The sequence below is a fragment of the Myodes glareolus genome, chromosome 19 (genome assembly GCF_982192425.1).
Source record: "Myodes glareolus chromosome 19, mMyoGla1.1, whole genome shotgun sequence".
NCBI classification, from domain to species: Eukaryota; Metazoa; Chordata; class Mammalia; order Rodentia; family Cricetidae; genus Myodes; species Myodes glareolus.
In genome coordinates this window covers 61,952,262-61,971,982 of record NC_142044.1, presented here as the reverse complement: position 1 = coordinate 61,971,982, position 19,721 = coordinate 61,952,262, and the positions used below count along the sequence as shown (strand labels likewise).

The 19,721-nt window shown below is 44.1% G+C and overlaps 2 protein-coding genes and 1 long non-coding RNA gene across 5 annotated transcripts in view; 2 read left to right on the top strand and 1 right to left on the bottom strand.

The window, feature by feature from the left end:
* Positions 1-7,467, bottom strand: part of LOC146891009 (uncharacterized) — a 37,932-nt gene extending 30,465 nt beyond the window's left edge. For 2 of the 3 annotated variants that reach the window (XR_014997939.2, XR_014997943.2), the window contains exons 1-2: positions 7,326-7,464; positions 6,038-6,156 (exon numbers count right to left, since the gene is read on the bottom strand). This is a non-coding gene — a long non-coding RNA (uncharacterized LOC146891009). Of the gene's footprint in view, positions 1-6,037; positions 6,157-7,325 lie in introns of all 3 variants that reach the window. The other variant, XR_014997941.2, reaches the window with a different exon arrangement.
* On the top strand, positions 7,431-10,946 carry LOC148119018 (tubulin alpha-1A chain). The gene is made up of 4 exons (XM_087899260.1): positions 7,431-7,572; positions 9,170-9,392; positions 9,518-9,666; positions 9,761-10,946. The coding sequence occupies exons 1-4, from the start codon at positions 7,570-7,572 to the stop codon at positions 10,739-10,741; spliced, it is 1,356 nt and encodes a 451-aa protein (XP_087755386.1). The 5' UTR covers positions 7,431-7,569; the 3' UTR covers positions 10,742-10,946.
* Positions 7,431-19,721, top strand: part of Tuba1b (tubulin alpha 1b) — a 30,327-nt gene continuing 18,036 nt past the window's right edge. Inside the window, exon 1 of the mRNA XM_087899259.1 lies at positions 7,431-7,572. Coding sequence (XP_087755385.1) covers positions 7,570-7,572 — 3 coding nt within the window. The 5' untranslated portion in view covers positions 7,431-7,569. The remainder of the gene's footprint in view (positions 7,573-19,721) is intronic.

Sequence of the window (19,721 nt, the reverse complement as noted above, 5' to 3'; positions counted from 1 at the left end):
GCCAGGCACAGTGGCACATGCCTGTAATCTCAGCACTGGGGAAGTAGACACACGGCAGGAGAAGATCTTTGGGGATCATTGACCAGGCAAAGTTTGGGGAGAAATGTGAGACACAGGTACTGGGTGTGTGGGGGAGGGGAGTCTGGCCTTGCCTTTGATTACGGTTAAATCCCTGTAGCCAGAGCACCATGGCAACCTTCCCAGTCTGCCACCTAATTTCCATCTGCTTTGCAGAACAAAGGGAGCTGGACAAAGGTGGTTCAACATACATTCTGCGAGAGTGTGCATAATTTAAGTCAATGAAGTGCGACTAAATTATAAATTGTGTTTTCCCAACTGGGATTCCAGCTGGCTGGGGAAGCGGCTCAGCTGGTGAGGTCCTTGCCTCTGATGCAGGAATCTCTGAATTTGATTCCCCAGCACCAAGTAAAACTGGGTGTGGTAGTACAAGTCTGTGATCACGGCACTCAGGATCAGGAGCGCAGACAGAAGGTTCAGAGTTGTCCTAGGTTATCCTCGGCAACACAACAAGTTTGAGGCTAGCTTGAGGTACGTGAGGCTTGCCAGAAGACAAGAGGGATGGAGAGGACAGAGAGGGAGGGGAGGAGGAAGAGAAGGAGGAGTGGTTTAGTTTATAAACCAAAAGAAAACAGGGAACAGTTTAAAAGAATAGAGTGGTTGCCGCCAGTAGTGCTGCGCGCCTTCAATCCCAGCCCTCGGAGGCAGAGGCAGGTGGATCTCAAGTTCGAGGCCAGCCTGGTCTACAGAGCGAGTTCCAGGACAGCCAGGGCTACACAGAGAAACCTTATGGGGTGAGGGGGGATTAGAGTGTAGTTCAGTACTGACTGCACCTCAGTAAGTGACTTTAAAAGAGTCTTTTTAATTTTTATTTACTTGTTTGTTTTGGTGAAAGGGTCTAGTCCAGCACTAGTATGATCCATAGATGACAGTTTCATTTTGTGCTGGGAATGGAACCCAGGGCATTGTCATGGAATATTAGCTGTTGAAAAAAAAAAATGAAATCATGAAATTTGAAGGTAAATGGATGGGACTAGAAAAAATCATTCTGAGTGAGGTATGTCAAACTCAGAAAGACAAATATGGTATGTATTCACTTATACGTGGATTTTAGCTATTAGGTCAATGATATTCAAGCTACAATCCAATCCACAGAACCACAGAGGTTAGGTATAAAGGACTAGAGGATGAGGTACAGACACATCTCATTAGTAAAGGGAAATAGAATAGTTGCCATGCGGGTGGTGGCACACACCCTTAATCTCAACACTCGGGAGGCAAAGGCAGGTGAATCTGTGTGAGTTCACGGTCATCCGGAACTACAGAATGAGTTCCAAGACTGCCAGGACTGTCACATAGAAAAATCCTGTCTTGGGCTGGAGAGATGGCTCAGAGGTTAAGAGCATCGCCTGCTCTTCCAAAGGTCCTGAGTTCAATTCCCAGCAACCACATGGTGGCTCACAACCATCTGTAATGAGGTCTGGTGCCCTCTTCTGGCCTGCAGGCACACACACAAACAGAATATTGTATACATAATAAATAAATAAATAAATAATTTTAAAATAAAAAAATAAAAAAAAAAAGAAAAATCCTGTCTTGAAAAACAAAGAACAAAAACAAATAAGAAGGGGCTGGAGAGATGGCTCAGAGGTTAAGAACATTGACTGCTCTTCCAGAAGTCCTGAGTTCAATTCCCAGCAACCACATGGTGGCTCATAACCATCTACAATGAGGTCTGGTGCCTTTTTCTGGCCTGCAGGCATAAACCTCTGTAGACATAATACATAAATAAATCTTAAAAAAAAAACAAATAAAAAGGATAGTTATGGACGGATGGAGGACAGAGCACGGGGTCAAGAAGGGAGGAGGAGGGGTTAAGGGAGATAATATGGGGAGAGGTAGCTAAAATTAAGGGTCATTTGAAGAGTAGTATGGATACCTAATACAGTAGAAACTTCCTAAAATATATACCTATATGAAGACAAGGTAAATGAAATCGCCATAAAGAGGGAGCCGACCTTCTACATGGATATCTTTTGTCACAAATGAATCGTCCAGTACCAGGACTGGGTTACATCTAACTGAGTTGTTGGTCAAAGGGGTTCCATGGGACTCCCCTTACTATGTGACTAAGACTGACGACGAGGTCCCATTGCTGAAGACAACACCTACACAACTCATTGAACATGGAGACGTCAAGCTGGTGCCTACATAGAGCCTTCATCCCTACGTTCTAGCATCTTTGATACAGGAAGGAACCCTTTACACTCTCAAAAGAGACATGAAAACACCAACTAGCGCCACAAGCCCTTTGATCTACAATGTTGTCCTGCCTGCAAGACAACCTCGCTAATGCTTCAGCCCTTTAATACCGTTACTCATGTTGTGGTGACCCCCAACACAGAATTATTTCTGTTGCTACTTTATAACTAATTAGCAACTATTATGAATCATAATGTAAACATCTGTGTTTTCCAATGGTCTTAGGTGACACCCCTAGGCAAGGATCATTTGACCCATGGGTTTAGAACCTCTGTGCTAGGGCAATAGTGTCACAAAGCTTGAGGAAGTATCCAACCAGTATCTGACTTTACTTAAGGTCTACTCCATGAGATGGCATCCATACCAGACACTGCTTAAGAAATCAAGAACCTGGGATTAGATAATCCAAGGATGTAGGGTAAAACCAAATACCACTGGTCTTGAACAAAACAAAACCAATAGCAATAAAATGACAGCTAATTTTGTCATTTGTTGGCACAAGCCTTGACTCCCAGCACTCAGGAAGCAGAGGCAGATGGATCTCAGTGAGCTCGAGGTCAGCCTGGTCTACACAGAACGAGTTCCAGGACAGCTAGGACTGTCACAGAAAAAAAAAGACCTCTAATGATACTTTGTTATATTCATACTCAGTGCCTTGCTCAGCCATCATCTGAAAAGCTTCCTCCTGCGGCTGAAGGGAACAAAGACAGACAGACATTTTGTGGATTGAGAGACCTAGGAACACTGAGTCAACAGGATATCTCCATGAACTCTGTCCCCTCAGGGAACCCCCACGGAAGAGGAAGAGAGAGAGAGAGAGAGAGCCCAGAGGGGATGATGGAGGACACCAAGAAAACAACGACCTTTAAATCAACATGACCAAAGCACACTGGAATTCAGGCAGAACTGCACAAATGCTGCTTATTGGCTTGCTCCTTCTGGCTCACTCACTTACCTTTCTCCTGCCGAGGAATGGGACCACCCACAGTAGGCATTAGCCATTAACTAAAGGCCTCACAGATATAGCCTCTGACCAATCTGATTAAAGCAATCTTTCAGTTGACATTTCCTCCTCCAGCCTGACTCTAAGTCTGTATAAGTTGACAGTTGAAGACAACTATGACCTTCCACCCCACTCTCATCCCAGTCAACCTTGACACACAAACACGTCACTTCAAACCATAACCTTTCAACACTTTAAAAGTCTAAGATCTCCAAAAGAGAAAAACAATTTTTAAAAAAAAAGCCCAAGATCTTTTTAAAATTCTAATGTCTTATGCTCAGCGGTGGGGGCACAAGCCTTTAATCCCAGCACTCCGGAGGCAGAGACAGGCGGATCTCTGTGGGTTCTAGGCCAGCCTGGTCTACAGAGTGAGTTCAAGGACAACCAGGGCTGTAACACAGAAAAACCCTAGCAAATTCTAATGTCTCTCAACTGTGGACTCCTGCAAAATCATAGAGAACAAAACGAAACAACAACAGCAAAAAATCAAGCCTCCTAACTCACGCCTTTAATCTAAGAATTTGGGAAGCAGAGGCAGGTAGAACTTTGTGAATTCAAGGCCAGCCATGGTCTACAGTGAATTCCAAGATAGTTAATGCTACACAGTGAGACCTTGTCTCAAAATGATATGCTTTCTTATTCTAACAGGGAAAAACAAGAGAAAATTATAATCAGAGAAACATAAAACCAAACCCCAACTATATAAAAAGCTCAGTGTCCAGGATCTGGGGCTCACTTATGAACTTCTGGGCTCCAAAGGGCTTGGGCAGTCTCTCTGCTCTGATTCTGCCATCCACAGCACACTGTGTCTTATTCAGGCTGGATCCATTCTGCAATTGCCTGCCACTGTCCTTGGTGAATGCCCCATGGTCCCAGCATCTCCAATACCTTGGAGTCTCCACTGCAACTGAGGCTGTGCTTTCACCAATGCCTATTCTGGCCTCGCACAGGGCCAAGTCTCAGATCCTTTCCACAGCTCCTTCAATTCTCCGTCCTCCACTGCACCTACCATTTTTCACACCAAGTTCTAGAACATTTATTTAAAATTGAGTGTAATTTAAACTCAGTGTGTGCAGCTAGGGATGCAGCTTTGTTGGTAGAGTGTTGGATTAGCATTCATGCAGCCCTGGGTTTAAGTCTCTAGCACCACTTAAAAACAGGCCTGATGAGCAGGGCAGTGGTGGTGTACACCTTTAATTCCAGTGCTCGGGAGTTCGAGGCCAGCCTGGACTACAAGAGTGAGTTCGGGGGGTTAGAGAGATGGCTCAGTGGTTAAGAGCACTGACTGCTCTTCCAGAGGACCCGGGTTCAATTCTCAGCACCCACATGGCAGCTCACAACTGTCTGAAGATCCAGTTGCAGGGGATCTGACACCTTCACACCAATGCACATTAAAAAAAAAAAAAAAGTTAAATAAACCTTTAAAAATATTAAAAAAAAAAAAGAGTGAGTTCCAAGACAGGCTCCAAAGCTACACACTACACAGAGAAACCCTGTATCAAAAAAACCAAAAAAAAAAAAAAACCCAAAAAAACCAACAGACAAAAAAAAAAAAAAAAAAAACCAACCAGACCTGGTGTTAAAGGCCTATTGTCTCAGCACTTGGGAGCAAGAGGAATGTTGAAGGTTGAAGGTCATTCTCAGCTGTATTGAAAGTCTGAGGCCAGACTAGAATCAATGCGACTTTGTCTAATAAATAAATTGTCTTGGGGAGATGGCTCAGTAGAAAAGATACTTGCCATGAAAGTGTGAGGACCCAAGTCTGGATCTCTAGAAACCACATAAACCTGGGAGGTTAATAGCAAACAAGACAGAAATCCTGTCCTAAAGGTGGAAGGTGAGGCTCTCACACTTCAGGTTATCCTCTGACCTCTGCATGCTTTTATGGGTCATTCTTATTCAAATCACCAGTCCAGTGTGTGTGTGTGTGTGTGTGTGTGTGTGTGTGTGTGTGTTTGGTAATTTCATACATGAGTACATTCCAACTCTGGAAAAATTGGAATTTCTTCTTACAAGTTCACACACACACACACAAAGAAATATGTATAATAAATGCAGTAATTTTTAATTGTGACAATATTTTCAATAAGGTATTTATCATGTCCTATCTTCTCTATGCCATTTTTTAAATGAAGCAGAGTTGGGTTTATTAAAGGGCTTTAAAACAGGTTTTAAACATAAGAGTAAGGAGAGAAGCAGAAGCAGTCAGAAAAATACCCAAGTGCATGGGTGTGGCCTTCTTAAGAGAGAGAGCAGGCTGTGAGCTGTGGGCTTCTCTAAGACACAGCTGCTGTCATTTAATTCTTATCTTTGCTAAATGTATTTACAGAGTAGAAGCAGTTAAATCGTCTTTGCTCCTTTTTCTTTACTAAAATACACTTTTATTTCCTAAAATGATGGACAGGGTGGGGGATTGTTTCTCCTATGAAATATGCAAGAAGTAAACAAATGATTTGCGTGTGGGTTTTATTGATATGGAGATTTCCACAATACATTCAAACAAGAAAAGCTGAGCTATGGAAGGCAGGCTGGAAGAATTCGCAGCCACCATTGTTACTTCCCAACCTGCAGCTGCTCTCTTCCCAAGGCTCCCTCCCACCCCTGCTCCTTGCCAGCCCAGCGGGAATGAATGGGCTCCATAGAGCAGTGGAAATGGTGCTGCGGAAAACCAAGGCTCCGCTACTGAAAACTAAAAGGGAAGTCATCTGTCAAAATCCAAATTTTAGCTTGGCGCCCAAACAAATATCTCTTTACCTCTTAAATTTTATCCAGCAAATGTTCAGTGGTCTGCAGCTCAGAGCCTTTCTATAGATGATCCTCGCTGATAATGGAGGCTTTCTAAATAGCAGAAGAATGCCACTGTAATCCATTTCCTAGGGGTGAAAGCAAGGCATTTTTGTCCCAAGAGGCGACTGAGCAACAACCACAGTCTCCAGTTGAATAGCAGTGGTGTGAGGAGGCTACTGTTCCCACAGTTGGGTTTCTAACCAACTGCAGAAGCGACTATTTACGGAATTTAGGGAACTACGGAAAAGGAACTGCAGTCGGGCTGACATTGCACAGTTGTCTGGGGATGGAAACCACGTTACAAAATGGTCTCCTTTTATATTATATAATTCTCGTCTTTTTAATTTGTTGTTTCAGCTATTTTTTTCTTGATATCACCCTTCCCGCAAAAAGAGCAATACAGAAATAAAAGCCCACATAAAGAAAGAGCTAGTTTTTAAACTCAATTCTTTCTCCTTATACTTTCTGAATCTTGTGTTAGAAAGAATGGCTCATTTCTAGGGATAAACCATCACAGGCTGGGGTGGGGGATGGGGTGGTGGGAGTGGGCATGGAGGAGTGATGGAATACTATCGGTAAAGAAAGTTCTCTAGTAAACTATTAAATTCTGTTTTGTATATTATTTCTGTTTTGTTCTCTTTTGCTTTTTGAGACATGATCTAACACTATAATCCAGGAGGGCCTCAAACTAGCTGCAATCCTCCAGCCTCAGCTTTCTCAAGGTTGGGATTTATATGCTTGAGCTGCTAAAGCCGGTTAGGATGGCCTTGAATTGCAGATCTCCCTGCCTCTGACGCCCAGGTGCTGTTGGGCTTACAAGCGTGACCTGTTCATACTGGGCTTCTGAATCTTGTTCAGATAACAGTGATAATTGTAAAAATCAGCATTTACCAGGCCATTTTGACCACCGTTCCCATCCTCTCTGCTATTTTTTAAAAAAGCAATTAAAGATATTGGATCCTGATAGAATGTAGTCAAATTTAGTGTACGATGAATGAAAAACTGGAATTTTCCATTAAAAAAAATCTCAATATAAATTATGTGATTAAGCGTTGGGAAAAACCTTAGATTATTTTAACTATAGTTTAAGGTTTAAACCATGTATAATCATCCAGCCCCAATTTTCTTTCTTCCCTTTCCTCCCCTCCCCAACCCCACCCCATAATGGATGCTCGGCTAGTTGCCTTTGCTCAGCCTTTGTCTGAAGGATGCAAAGTCTACGGATGCTAGGGGGAAGGGGTGGGGGAGAGATTACCTCATACCATGTCGCTTGCACCAATCACCACTCTCCTGTCACGGCTTCTCTGGGCAGACAGAGGGGTCTGGACCAACAGGAAAAGGCCAAGGCCCATCCCCATGGTGACTGAGCTGTATATAAGGAGCTGCATCCGCCCATGTGCCGCAGGTTCTCTTACATCGACCGCCTAAGAGTCGCGCTGTAAGAAGCAACACCTCCTCCTCGTCTCCGCCATCCTCCGGGAAGCCGCGAAGCAGCAACCATGGTGAGCCACCTTCCTTAACACTCGGTAGCGGGAGGGAGTCAGTCGCCCGAGATCTACAAGTAAAAGCCTAAACCTTTTGTCACTCCTGAGGGGAAGGTGGTCTCCACGCCTGTTAAATTGAGCATGGCACGGAGTCCGTAAGTCCCGCCGCCGCAGTGCGGGATAGGGAAACGCCCAGACCCGGGGAAGAACAAAGGCGCCGGCGAGTGCTGACTCGCACAGCCTGGGGTCGCCGGAGCCAGGGCTCAAGCGCGGGGGGTGCGCTGCGGCGGGCGAGTGGGCAGGGCGGCGGCCAAGCCCGCACTCCAGAAACGCCGCCCCACTTCTGGGAAAATGGTTAGTTTGCATCGGAGCCATGGCAGCCGGTGTCAGGGAGGCGCAGGGGCGGGGTTGTTTGTCTCCTGCTTCCGTGGCGTTTTGGGAGGGGTTCACCCTCTTTAAACTTTCCTCGGAAGCGGATTTGTATTTTTAGTTTTTAAAAAATTGTTGTGGAACTGTAGTCTTACAAGAGGTTTTGTTTGCTTGAGTATCAAAAGTATGATTTACTTAATAACGGGGACATCTCTCTTGGGGGAGGGGTCTGGATGGTTGGTGGAGGGACAAAGCCCACTTTGTGAAGGTTGGAGGACCCTGATTGTCAGAACCCAGGGAAACGCCCTTCCCCGCCCCCCCCCCCCCCCCCGGCCCACAGACAATGAAAGCAGTAGCTATAAAGGCGATAGAATAATATCTCTACAGACTGAAATAATAGTAATATTTTATGTGGTATGTAAAGATTAATCGAATAAAAATACCATTTCTAGTTTTAAATGTAATCTTTATCGTTGGCGCTTGTTATTAACTTAGCTTCAAGGATATTTCTGTTCTATACAGTAGAAAAGAATCTGAGAAGCCTTCAGAAAATGATGAAACTGCTGCAAAGAAAAAAATTATAGCTTGTATCCAACTGTCTTTTGTTCTAACACATTTCCACTAATTCATTAATTCAGGCAACTGGCCCAGACAGGGTCAGGAGGGCTAGGAGACTGAAAGCAGCGAGGATCGTATAGCTGCTGGAAATAGAGCTTTCTCTGTTAAATAATGAAACAAAGAGCGCAGACTAGCACCAGGCACAGAAAACGCGCAATGCAGAAGTCACACTTTATCTAGCTTCTAGCCTCTGATGGGTTCTGAAGATACTCTGCAGAAGGGCGTGGCTCCGGCCTCAGCCGCAGTACAGATTCCATGTTGAAACACCATACCCTATAAGACAAAACATTCATCTTTACTCATCAGGAAAAGAAGCAATTAAAGTAATTCCAGACAATAATCTCATTTTACAGAATCTGTACTTTTAATATTTTTAAGCTATGAAAACTCATCTATTCAAGTATGGTTGTGGGAACAATGGGTCTGCAGCACGTCTTAGACAATATTAAGGTGACATTACTCAGACCACACCCATTTGCATTGTTTGTAGCAGGTACTCTTATTGTTTCTGTTATATTAGGGATATGACTCCAAACAAATTTCAACACTATTTGTATTTTTAGAAACACTTTAGAATTCTATTAAAATCTAAAATAGAAATACAGTTTAATTTATTTTTTTTCCACAGCGTGAGTGCATCTCTATCCACGTCGGCCAGGCTGGTGTCCAGATCGGCAATGCCTGCTGGGAACTCTACTGCCTGGAACATGGCATCCAGCCTGACGGCCAGATGCCAAGTGACAAGACCATTGGGGGAGGAGATGACTCCTTCAACACCTTCTTCAGTGAGACAGGCGCTGGCAAGCATGTGCCCCGGGCAGTGTTTGTAGACCTGGAACCCACGGTTATTGGTAAGTGGACCAGGGGCTTCCGTGGGGCATTCTGCCCTGGTCACATCCTCAGACCTCTCTTCAGACACTGAAGGATGAATGAGCTGGTGTTGGTGGTGGGTGGCTGACTTGTGCTCCTTTTCCAGATGAAGTTCGCACTGGTACCTACCGCCAGCTCTTCCACCCTGAGCAGCTCATCACAGGCAAGGAAGATGCCGCCAATAACTATGCCCGTGGCCACTACACCATTGGCAAGGAGATCATTGACCTCGTCTTGGACAGAATTCGCAAGCTGGTAAATACCACAGATGGATACATTTAAGATGCAGTGAGAGGGTTGTGGTGTTGGGTGTGCCAGCCAATTCAATATCTTTTCTTTTGTTCTATAGGCCGACCAGTGCACAGGTCTTCAGGGCTTCTTGGTTTTCCACAGCTTTGGCGGGGGAACTGGCTCTGGGTTCACCTCCCTACTGATGGAGAGGCTCTCTGTTGATTACGGAAAGAAGTCCAAGCTGGAGTTCTCCATCTACCCAGCCCCCCAGGTTTCCACCGCTGTGGTTGAGCCCTACAACTCCATCCTCACCACCCACACCACCCTGGAGCACTCTGATTGTGCCTTCATGGTAGACAATGAGGCCATCTATGACATCTGTCGTAGAAACCTTGATATTGAGCGCCCCACTTACACTAACCTAAATAGGTTGATAGGTCAAATTGTGTCCTCCATCACTGCTTCCCTCAGATTTGATGGAGCCCTGAATGTTGACCTGACAGAATTCCAGACCAACCTGGTGCCCTACCCTCGCATCCACTTCCCTCTGGCCACATATGCCCCTGTCATCTCTGCTGAGAAAGCCTACCATGAGCAGCTTTCTGTAGCAGAGATCACCAATGCCTGCTTTGAGCCAGCCAACCAGATGGTGAAATGTGACCCTCGCCATGGTAAATACATGGCTTGCTGCCTGCTGTATCGTGGTGATGTGGTTCCCAAAGATGTCAATGCTGCCATTGCCACCATCAAGACCAAGCGTACCATCCAGTTTGTGGACTGGTGCCCTACTGGCTTCAAGGTTGGCATTAATTACCAGCCTCCCACCGTGGTACCTGGTGGAGACCTGGCCAAGGTTCAGAGAGCTGTGTGCATGCTAAGCAACACCACAGCCATCGCTGAGGCCTGGGCTCGCCTAGATCACAAGTTTGATCTGATGTATGCCAAGCGTGCCTTTGTGCACTGGTATGTGGGTGAGGGTATGGAGGAGGGAGAGTTCTCTGAGGCCCGTGAAGACATGGCTGCCCTAGAGAAGGATTATGAGGAGGTTGGTGTGGATTCAGTTGAAGGAGAGGGTGAGGAAGAAGGAGAGGAGTACTAAATTAAATGTCACAAAGGTGCTGCTTTTACAGGGAAGTTTATTGTGTTCCAACATAGAAAATGTGGTCTGATCAGCTAATTTGTATGTGGCAATATGTGCTTTCATACAGTTACTGACTTATGCTTTAAAATATGAAGGATTTGTCATAGACCCAAGCTGTCCATTTCACTGATGGATTTTAAATAAAATATTCCCTGTCTTAAAAGTTGTCTTGTGTTTTACATTTTGAGTGTGTCCTATTTTTCACTCTTGCTGAGATAAACATCTTGACCAAAAGCAACTTGGGGAGGAAAGGGTTTGTTGTCTCATACTGACCCTTAAGAGAAGTAGAGGCAGGATCTGAAGCACGGGCAATGAGGGCAATGAAGGGGTGCGGTGCTGCTTACTGGTTTTCACCCATTACTCTGTTGCTGGTTTATTCAACCCAAGACCCTCTGTTGGGGTGGCACAGTTTGCAGGGCCTCACCAGTCGGTAGGTAATCAAGAAGATGCCCTCAGATGACCTCTGGTGGAGGCGTCCTCTCTTCCCATGTGACTCCACATTGTGTGAAGTTGACAGATAACCACCACAGGGTATGAAAATTCAGTACTTTGAGAAGACAGAATAGTGAACAATATAAAAAAGATTTGGTATACCTTGCTCATCCTAGACAGAGGGGAGAGGGCCTTGGTCTTGCCTGGAAGTGAAGTGTCGAGACTTTGACTGCCCATGGGAAGGAAGCCTTACCCTTTCTGAGGAGTGGATGAGGTAAGGGGAAGGTCGGGGGAAGCGAGAGGAGGGGAGGAGTGGGAATGGGGATAGCTATGTCAAATGAGAAAAGGTTATATTAAAAAATTCTTAACAAAAAAAGATTTGGTGTAGGCCTGAAACATTAACACTTGGGCGGCAGAGGCAGGAGGACTAAATGGTGACCTGTATAACAATTGCAGGCCAGCCGAGCTCCATGAAACCTCACCAATAAGGTTGGAAAATATATAAAATAAAAACAAGCAGATGTGGTATACACCTTTAATCTCAACACTTAGGCAGAAACAGATGGGTCTCTGAAGCCTGCCCACTCTACCTAGCAGGTTCTAGGCCATCCAGTTCTGCAAATGAGACCTGACTTTTAAATATAAATGATAGAATTGCTGCTGGTATCTTATGTAAGTGCTACAGTTATTTTTAAGTTATCTTAATATAACATATATGTGTGTGTGTGTGTGTGTGTATGTGTGTGTGTGTATATGTGTGTGTGTGTATGTGTGTGTGTATGTGTGTGTGTGTGTGTGTGTGTGTGTGTGTGTGTGTGTGTGTGTGTAGTGATTACCACTAGAAGGGAAAGGAAAGGAAATAGCTAATTGGGAACACAGGGCAGCGAGAACAAAGTGTGTGGCACGTGATGATGAAAATGCCAGCAGCAGGCACACCTGGTGAGTTCAAGGTCAGCCTGGTCTACAAAGCAATTTTCAGGACAGCCAGGGCTGTTACGCAAAGAAACCCTGCCTCAGCGAAAAAGAAAGAAGGAAGGAAGAAACTAAAAATGCCATCATAAAGGTTAAAAGGTTATGATAAATAAAACATTGTTTTCACCATTTACATTTTCACTTCATTAAAGTTACATAAACCGGCAGGTTTGGTTTCTCCTCCCCAGTCATTCTAGGCAGCACAACTGTCCTGCAGGTGTAGGTCTGGACGCCTCAGGCGCCTCAGGCACACTCTCGAGCAGTAACTTTCTAAGTTGAAAGTTGCTAATTTACAGTCAAGGTATTTGGTTAACTGCTGACCTTATGCCACTAACAGATAAATAGTGACTTTTGCAAATGTGTCCTGGGGTTTTATAAGCTATTTTCCACACTCCCAGGATTCCTCAGCATGTGTCTAGTGCCACATGCTTCTGCTACCCACATTTCCCAGAAGACGCCTCTTCTCCAAGCAAGCGCCTCTTACATTTGACCCAAGTCTTTAATCTTTTTTTCCCAAACCCATCTCTAGCTGAATATCATGTTGAAAACCTAATGAATCTATTCAGTCTATTGTTAATTAAATCTGAATAACTCTCTAAGGATGTTCTTTTTGCAATACAGGCCAATAAATTCAAAGAAGAAAAGTACTGCGAAACTTCAGGCGTCAGCATCACCATCCCCAAACAGCTGTGTCAGAAAATGACATTTTATTCATTTTGTGTGCATGGGGCTGTGATGTTCATGGTGCAGCAATGTGGAAGAAGGAGTTCTCCCTTCCACTATGTGGTTCCAGGGATTGAACGCAGGTTGTTGGGCTTGGTGACAGACATCTTCATCTGCCGAGCCATCACACAATCCTAGAGACAGCTTTAGAGTAAGGATTTCTCCAAAAATTGAGCCCTACTGTCTGTCCAACTGGGCAGAAGAGCGTGCTATCCCTAATACTGTTACATTTCTTTCTGCCCTGAGATATCATTCAGTGGGAACAAAGTGTATTTTTGCATCAACTGCCTTTTTAATGTACTTTTATTTTGACTCTACCAACTAAGAGGGTATAATTGGTAACTACTGTTACTCAACTTCTCAGCTGTGTATTCATTGGTGAGCCCTTGGGGATCCAGTAGATAGCTGGATTTTGTTTGTTGGTTTGCTTGTTTTTATTTTCTGAGACAGGACTATCTTGAATCTCACTATGTAGAACAGGTTGGGCCCAAACTCACAGCTATCTGTCTTCCTCCACTTCCTGAATCCTGGGATTAAAGGTTTGTGCTACGATGTCCAGCCCAAAGGCTAGTTCTGAAGCAACAGTTATACAAATGGCCTTGGTTAACTTCAGTGGGACACAAAACACAACACATAGATGTGAATGTGAGGGCCAAAGAGGTGGCTCAGCAGGTTAAGGTTTTTATCACAACTCTGGTGGCCTATGTTCTTTTCTCAAGACCCATGTGGTGGAAGGAAAGAGCTGACTCCTGAAGATTGTCCTCTGACTTCCACACCTGCCCACATACACACAAAATAATTAAAGTGCAGAGAGGCTGAACATGGTGGCGCACACCTTTAATCCCAGCACTCAGGAGGCAGAGGCAGGTGGTTCTCTGTGAGTTCGAGGCCAGCCAGGTCTACATAGTGACTTCCAGGACAGCCAGGACTTTATAGAGACCCTATCTCAATAAAACAAACCAAAACAAAAAAAAATGAAGAACAATGAAAATGGGTTTGCTAAATGGATGTAGGAAAGGGATTTGAACAAAGAAAAAGGGATTGACGGGGTGGGAGGGAGGTATATGAGGGAAGAGAGTAAAGTAATTAGAATGCGTTATATACAAAGGACAAATTTATTGACACTCTTCTGAGAAGCCCACACCCACACTCTTGGGTGTGCCTTACTTTCTCTGGGAGCACCCTGTACTTGAATCTATGTTAAGGAAAAACCTCCTATTAATAAATTTCAGTTCTGTTTTAACAAAAAGAAAAAAAAAGAACAATTTTAATGTTGTTTGTTTTTTGCTCTGTTGTTGTTGCTTTTTTGAGGCAGGGTCCTACTAGGAAGCTCTGGCTGGCCTAGAACTTGGACCCTGGCTTGGACCTTACTGTTTGAACTAATAGAGATCCACCTGCCTCTGCCTCCTGAGTGCTGGGGTTAAAGGTGTGTGTCATCAAGCCTGGTAAGAACAATTTTAATAAACAACAACCAAAAAGGGTTTGTTTGTTTGTTTGTTTGTTTAAGCTGGGAATGGTAACACACTCTTTAATCTCAGCACTTGTGAGACAGGGGCAAGTTGTCTGTGAGTTCAAGATCAGTGTAGTGAATAAAAATAATATCAGTAACAAAAATGTAACATTACTCAAGTTTAAGTTTAATCTGTCAATATAAATATTGTAGTAGCCAGGTGTGGTGGTGCACGCCTTTAGTCCCAGCACTTGAAGGATAGAGGCAGGCAGATCTCTGAGTTCAAGGCCAGCCTACAGAGTGAGTTCCAGGACAGCCAGGACTACACAGAGAAACCCTGTCTTGAAAAACAAAGCAAACATAAAGTAATGCAGTCTAAGAAGTAGGCTGAAGTGAAGCGAGGTAGTGCTTGTAACTGTGTGTGCCTGGTACGAAGGAGAGCAGAACTGGAGCTAGGGATGTTTGTGAACCACCATGCAGGTACCGGAAACTGAACCCAGGTCCTATGCGAGAGCAACAGGTGCTCTTAACCTCTGAGACATCATTATAGCTCATCCAAAAAAATTCTCTTCTTTGTATGTGTGTGTGCCTGGTAAATGTGTACTACATGCATTCAGAAGCCTGGAGAGAGCAGGGCAGTGGTGGCGCTTGCCTTTAATCTCAGCACCTAGGAGGCAGAGGCAGGCAGATCTCTGTGAGTTTGAAGCCAGCCTGGTCTACAGAGTTCCAGGACAGGCCCCAAAGCTACAGAGAAACCCTGTCTCGAAAAACCAAATAAATAAAATGCGGAAGCCTGGAGAGGTCAGAAGAATGTATTGGATCCCCTGGGAAAGCAACGTTTGTGAGCCATCGTGTGTGTAATGGGAACCACATACTTCTTAGAGCAGTAAATTCTAAACTGCTGAGCCAACTCTCTAGACCCTTTTAAAATTTAACTTTGGTTTGTTTTGAGATTGATTTCATTCCTTTAGGCCAGGTTAACCTGGAACTCACTATGTAATTCAGGCTAGACTCTAACTGGAAGCAATCCTCTTACCCCCAATATCCTGAAATTAGCAAACTAAAAATTTTAATAGATATATGATAATTGTACATGCTTATTCAGTACAGTGTGATAGTAAAAGTCAAAAGTGGGCGTGACAGCGGTAATGCATGCCTTTAATCCCAACATTTAGGAGGCAGAGGCAGATGGATCTCTGTGAGTTCAAAATCAGTCTGGTCTACAGAGTGAGTTCCAGGACAGCCAGGGCTACCTACTGGTGGGGGGACAAAACCTGTCTCAAAAAAAAAATCAAAAACAAAAACAAGCCAATAAATAAATAAAAGTCAAATGTAGGACTAAGAAGATGTGGATAACATGCTTGTGTAAATATGAGGACTGAATTCAGATCCCTAGAACCCATATAAAAAAACTGGGTACAGTGGCATATACCTGCAATCCCATTAGATCCCTGAGTTTTGCCTGATGGCTAGTCAGTACAATGGAACCAAAGAACTCCTGGTTCAGCAAGAAGCCCTGTCTCAAAAACTAAGGTAAGAAATGCTAGTCATGGTTGTTTTGTGGATATGAGTACACTGTGTGAAGATGTGCTGCTGTGATTGGTGTAATCAAAAACTGAATGACCAATAGCAAGGCAGGAGATACAGGTGGGACTTCAGACAGAGTGAGAACTCTGGAAAGAAGAAAGGGGTCACCAGCTGGACAGAGAAGAAACAGAAGATGCAAGATGCAGGAGAGATAAGGTCACATTGCAGAATGTGAATTAATATAAATGGGTTAATTTAAGTGAGAAGAGCTAGTTGGGACAAACCTAAGCTAAAGACCAAGTTTTCATAATTAGTAATAAGTTTCCATTTCATTATTTGCAGACTGGCAGTTCCAATGAGAAAGTACTGTTGCACGTGGTGGTGAGGGCCTCTAATCCCACCACTATGGACTCAGAGACAGGTAGATTTCTGTGAGTTTCAGGCCAGTCTGGGCTACAGAGTGAGATACTGTCTTTTATTTTCATTTTGTGTGTGTGTGTGTGTGTGTGTGTGTGTGTGTGTGTGTGTATGCATTGTGGGCATATGAAAGCCTGCAGAAGGCAGATTCCCCTGGGATTGCAGTTACAGGTGACTGAGTCACCTTCTGGGCTATGGGAACCAAACCCAGTTCCTCAGCAAGAATAATAATTTCTCTTGATCACCAAGCCATCATCTGGCCCCATGAGAGCCTGTCTTAAACACACACACACACACACACACACACACCTGAATACACATAGGCAACAAACATACAGCTAACAAACTAAAAAGTAATGAGAAAAAGGGAGGACCATGGTTAAAAAAAAAAACTTCAGGATGTAACTTGCATTGCTGGCCACTCCCACATTTTGACTGTGGTTCCAGGAATCAAAGGGTGCTGTGGGTTGTTTTACTCTTTTGACTTTTTGGGGGGCCTGCCACCCAGCTCCCAAGTAAACACACACAGAGGCTTATTATTACTTATAAACTCTTAGCTCGGCATGTTTCTAGCCAGCTTTCCTTCCCAGCCTTAGCTTTACTTGCCGGCTTTACTTAAATTATCACGACTACGTTTTGCCTCTGGACTTTTCTCTTCCTCTGTTCTGTATATCTTTCTTCACTTCTTCCTCTGTGGCTTGCTGTGTAGCTGAGTGACTGGCCCCTGATGTCCTCCTCTCTTTGTTCTCTTGCTCTTCCTCTTCCTCAGTTCTTCTATTTATAGTCTCTGCCTGCCAGCCCTGCTTATCCTTGCTTCTGCTTTACTATTGGAAGTTTAGTTGTTTATTAGACCATCAGGTATTTAAGACAGGCAAAGAATCACGGTTTCCCAAGTCAAACAAATGAAGCGTAAACAGAAACAACACACCTTAAAATAATATTCCCCAACAGTAGATAGCATAGTTTTTTTTTATTTGTTTGTTTTTTCAAGACATCTTTCCCTGTGTAACAGCCCTGGCTGTCCTGGAACTCACTCCGTAGACCAGGTTGGCCTCAAACTCACTGAGATCCACTGGTATCTGTCTCCCAAGTGCTGGGATTAGAGGTGTGTACCACCACTGCCTGACTTGGATGCTGTTGTTTTGATTCGGAATGTCCCAAAAAGGTCTTGTGTCCTCAGTCCACAGTATAGGGAAGTAGTGCAAACCTAACAGGTCAAGAGGTATAAGAGGGGTTTTTGTTCTTTGTTGTTGTTGTTGTTGTTGTTGTTGTTTTGTTTACTATGTTTTTTTTTTGACATAGGGTTTTTCTGTGTAGTCCTGGCATTAGAGGTGTGCACCACCACCACCTGGCTTCTTGTTGTTGTTTTAATACAAAACATTAGTGCGGGGCGGGAGAGATGGCTCAGAGGTTAAGAGCATTGCCTGTTCTTCCAAAGGTCCTGAGTTCAATTCCCAGCAACCACATGGTGGCTCACAACCATCTGTAATGGGGTCTGGTGCCCTCTTTTGGCCTGCAGGCATACATACAGACAGAATATTGTATACATAATAAATAGATAAATAAATAAATATTTTTTTTAAAAAAAAAAAAAACATTAGTGCGGATGTGTTTGTGCACGAGTGCGGTAGCCATGGACACCAGAAGAAGATGTCAAATCCTCTAGATCTGGAGTTACAGGTGGTTGTGAGCTGCTCGGGGGGTGCTAGGACTCAAACCCATGTCCTCTGAAAGAACTGCAACTGTTCTTAACCAGTGAGCCATCTCTCTAGTTCCCTCTCCCCAAATAAGAGGTTTTATTAGTTGCTTTTCTTTGATGAAATATTTAACACAAGCACTTTAAGGGAAGAAGGATCCATTCTGGTTCACTGTTAACAGAAAAGTCTCTTATGTTGGGGAGACACTGAAGTAAATGCAGCTTGTGGCTGAGCAACAGAAGTGTGAGGCATTTGGTTAAATCACATGGATGATCAGAAAGCAGACATTGGGCTAAAATCAGAACCAGTTTGTATCTGCCAATTCCCACACCAACAGCTCCATGTCTGCTGGGCAGATGGGCCCTGCACCCAAAAGATTCCACAGTCTCCCATGAGGTGCCACCAGGTGGTGACCAAGTGCCCAAACATATGAGACTGTGGGGAACATTTTAATTCAAACTATAAGAAGGTGGCTGTGGCTGTGCCCTTGAAGGGAGTAATGAGACCTAACCCCTGCTTCTTTTACTTCCTAGCCATGAAGTGGAAAGTTTTGCTCTGTCTCAAAGTCACCAGCCATATGCTGCCTCACCACAGGCACAAAAGCAATGGGACAAGTGAAGGATGGCCTGAAGTCTTAAAAACTTTGAACTAAGGAAGTTATACTTACAGAGTTCAGTTTCAGACAGAGGGACTGGAGAGATGACCTAGGTTGGGTTCCCAAGCACCCATCTGAAAGTCACTTATGACAATGTTAAACTAAGAGCTAAAGGGTCACAGATAAGAGGGTTTGGAAGAACTTTCTGGCTAACCAATTGCAGAAATGGCAAGCTCCAGGTTCAGTGAAAAAATCTTGCCTCAAAAAACCAAAGTGGGGTGGGGGGGCTGGAGAGATGGCTCAGAGGTTAAGAGCACTGACTGCTCTTCCTGAGGTCCTGAGTTCAATTCCCAGCGACCACATGGTGGCTCACAACCATCTATGAGATCTGGTGCCCTTTTCTGGTGAGTAGGCTTATGTGCAGACAGAACACTGTGTACATAATAAATAAAAGCCTTTAAAATAATAATAATAATAATAAAAGCCAAAGTTGGGGGGGAGACTGGAGAGATGGTTCAGCAGTTAAGAGCATTGCCTGCTCTTCCAAAGGTCCTGAGTTCGATTCCCAGCATCGTGGCTCACAATCATCTGAATTGAGGTCTGGTGCCCTCTTCTGGCCTGCAGGCATACATGCAGACAGACTATTGTGTACGTAACAAATAAATAAATATATAAAAAAAACAAAGTTGGTTTTGACTCATATATTTGAATGCTTGGTCATTAGGGCACTATTTAAGAGGGATTAGAAGGTGTGGCCTACTTGGAGGAAGTGTGTCACTAGGAGTGAGCTTTGTGGTTTTAGAAGCCCAAGCCAAGCCTAGTGTCTCTCTCTTCCTGTTCCCTTGCAGATGTAGAACTCTCAGCTCCTTCTCTGTCTGTTTGTTGCTGCCATGCTTTGGATCATGCTGATAATAAATTAAACCTCTGAAACTATAAGCCAGCCCCAGTTAAATGTTTTCCTTTATAAGAGTTGTTGTGGTCATGGTGTGTCTTCACAGCAATAGAACACTGACAAAAGACATTTTTTCACCAAGATGGTGATAAAAGAGGGAGACTTGTGTTGCCCCACTGATCCCAGCCAAAGTTAAGCAGAAATTAAGACAGTGAAGGCAAAACAGACAGTGC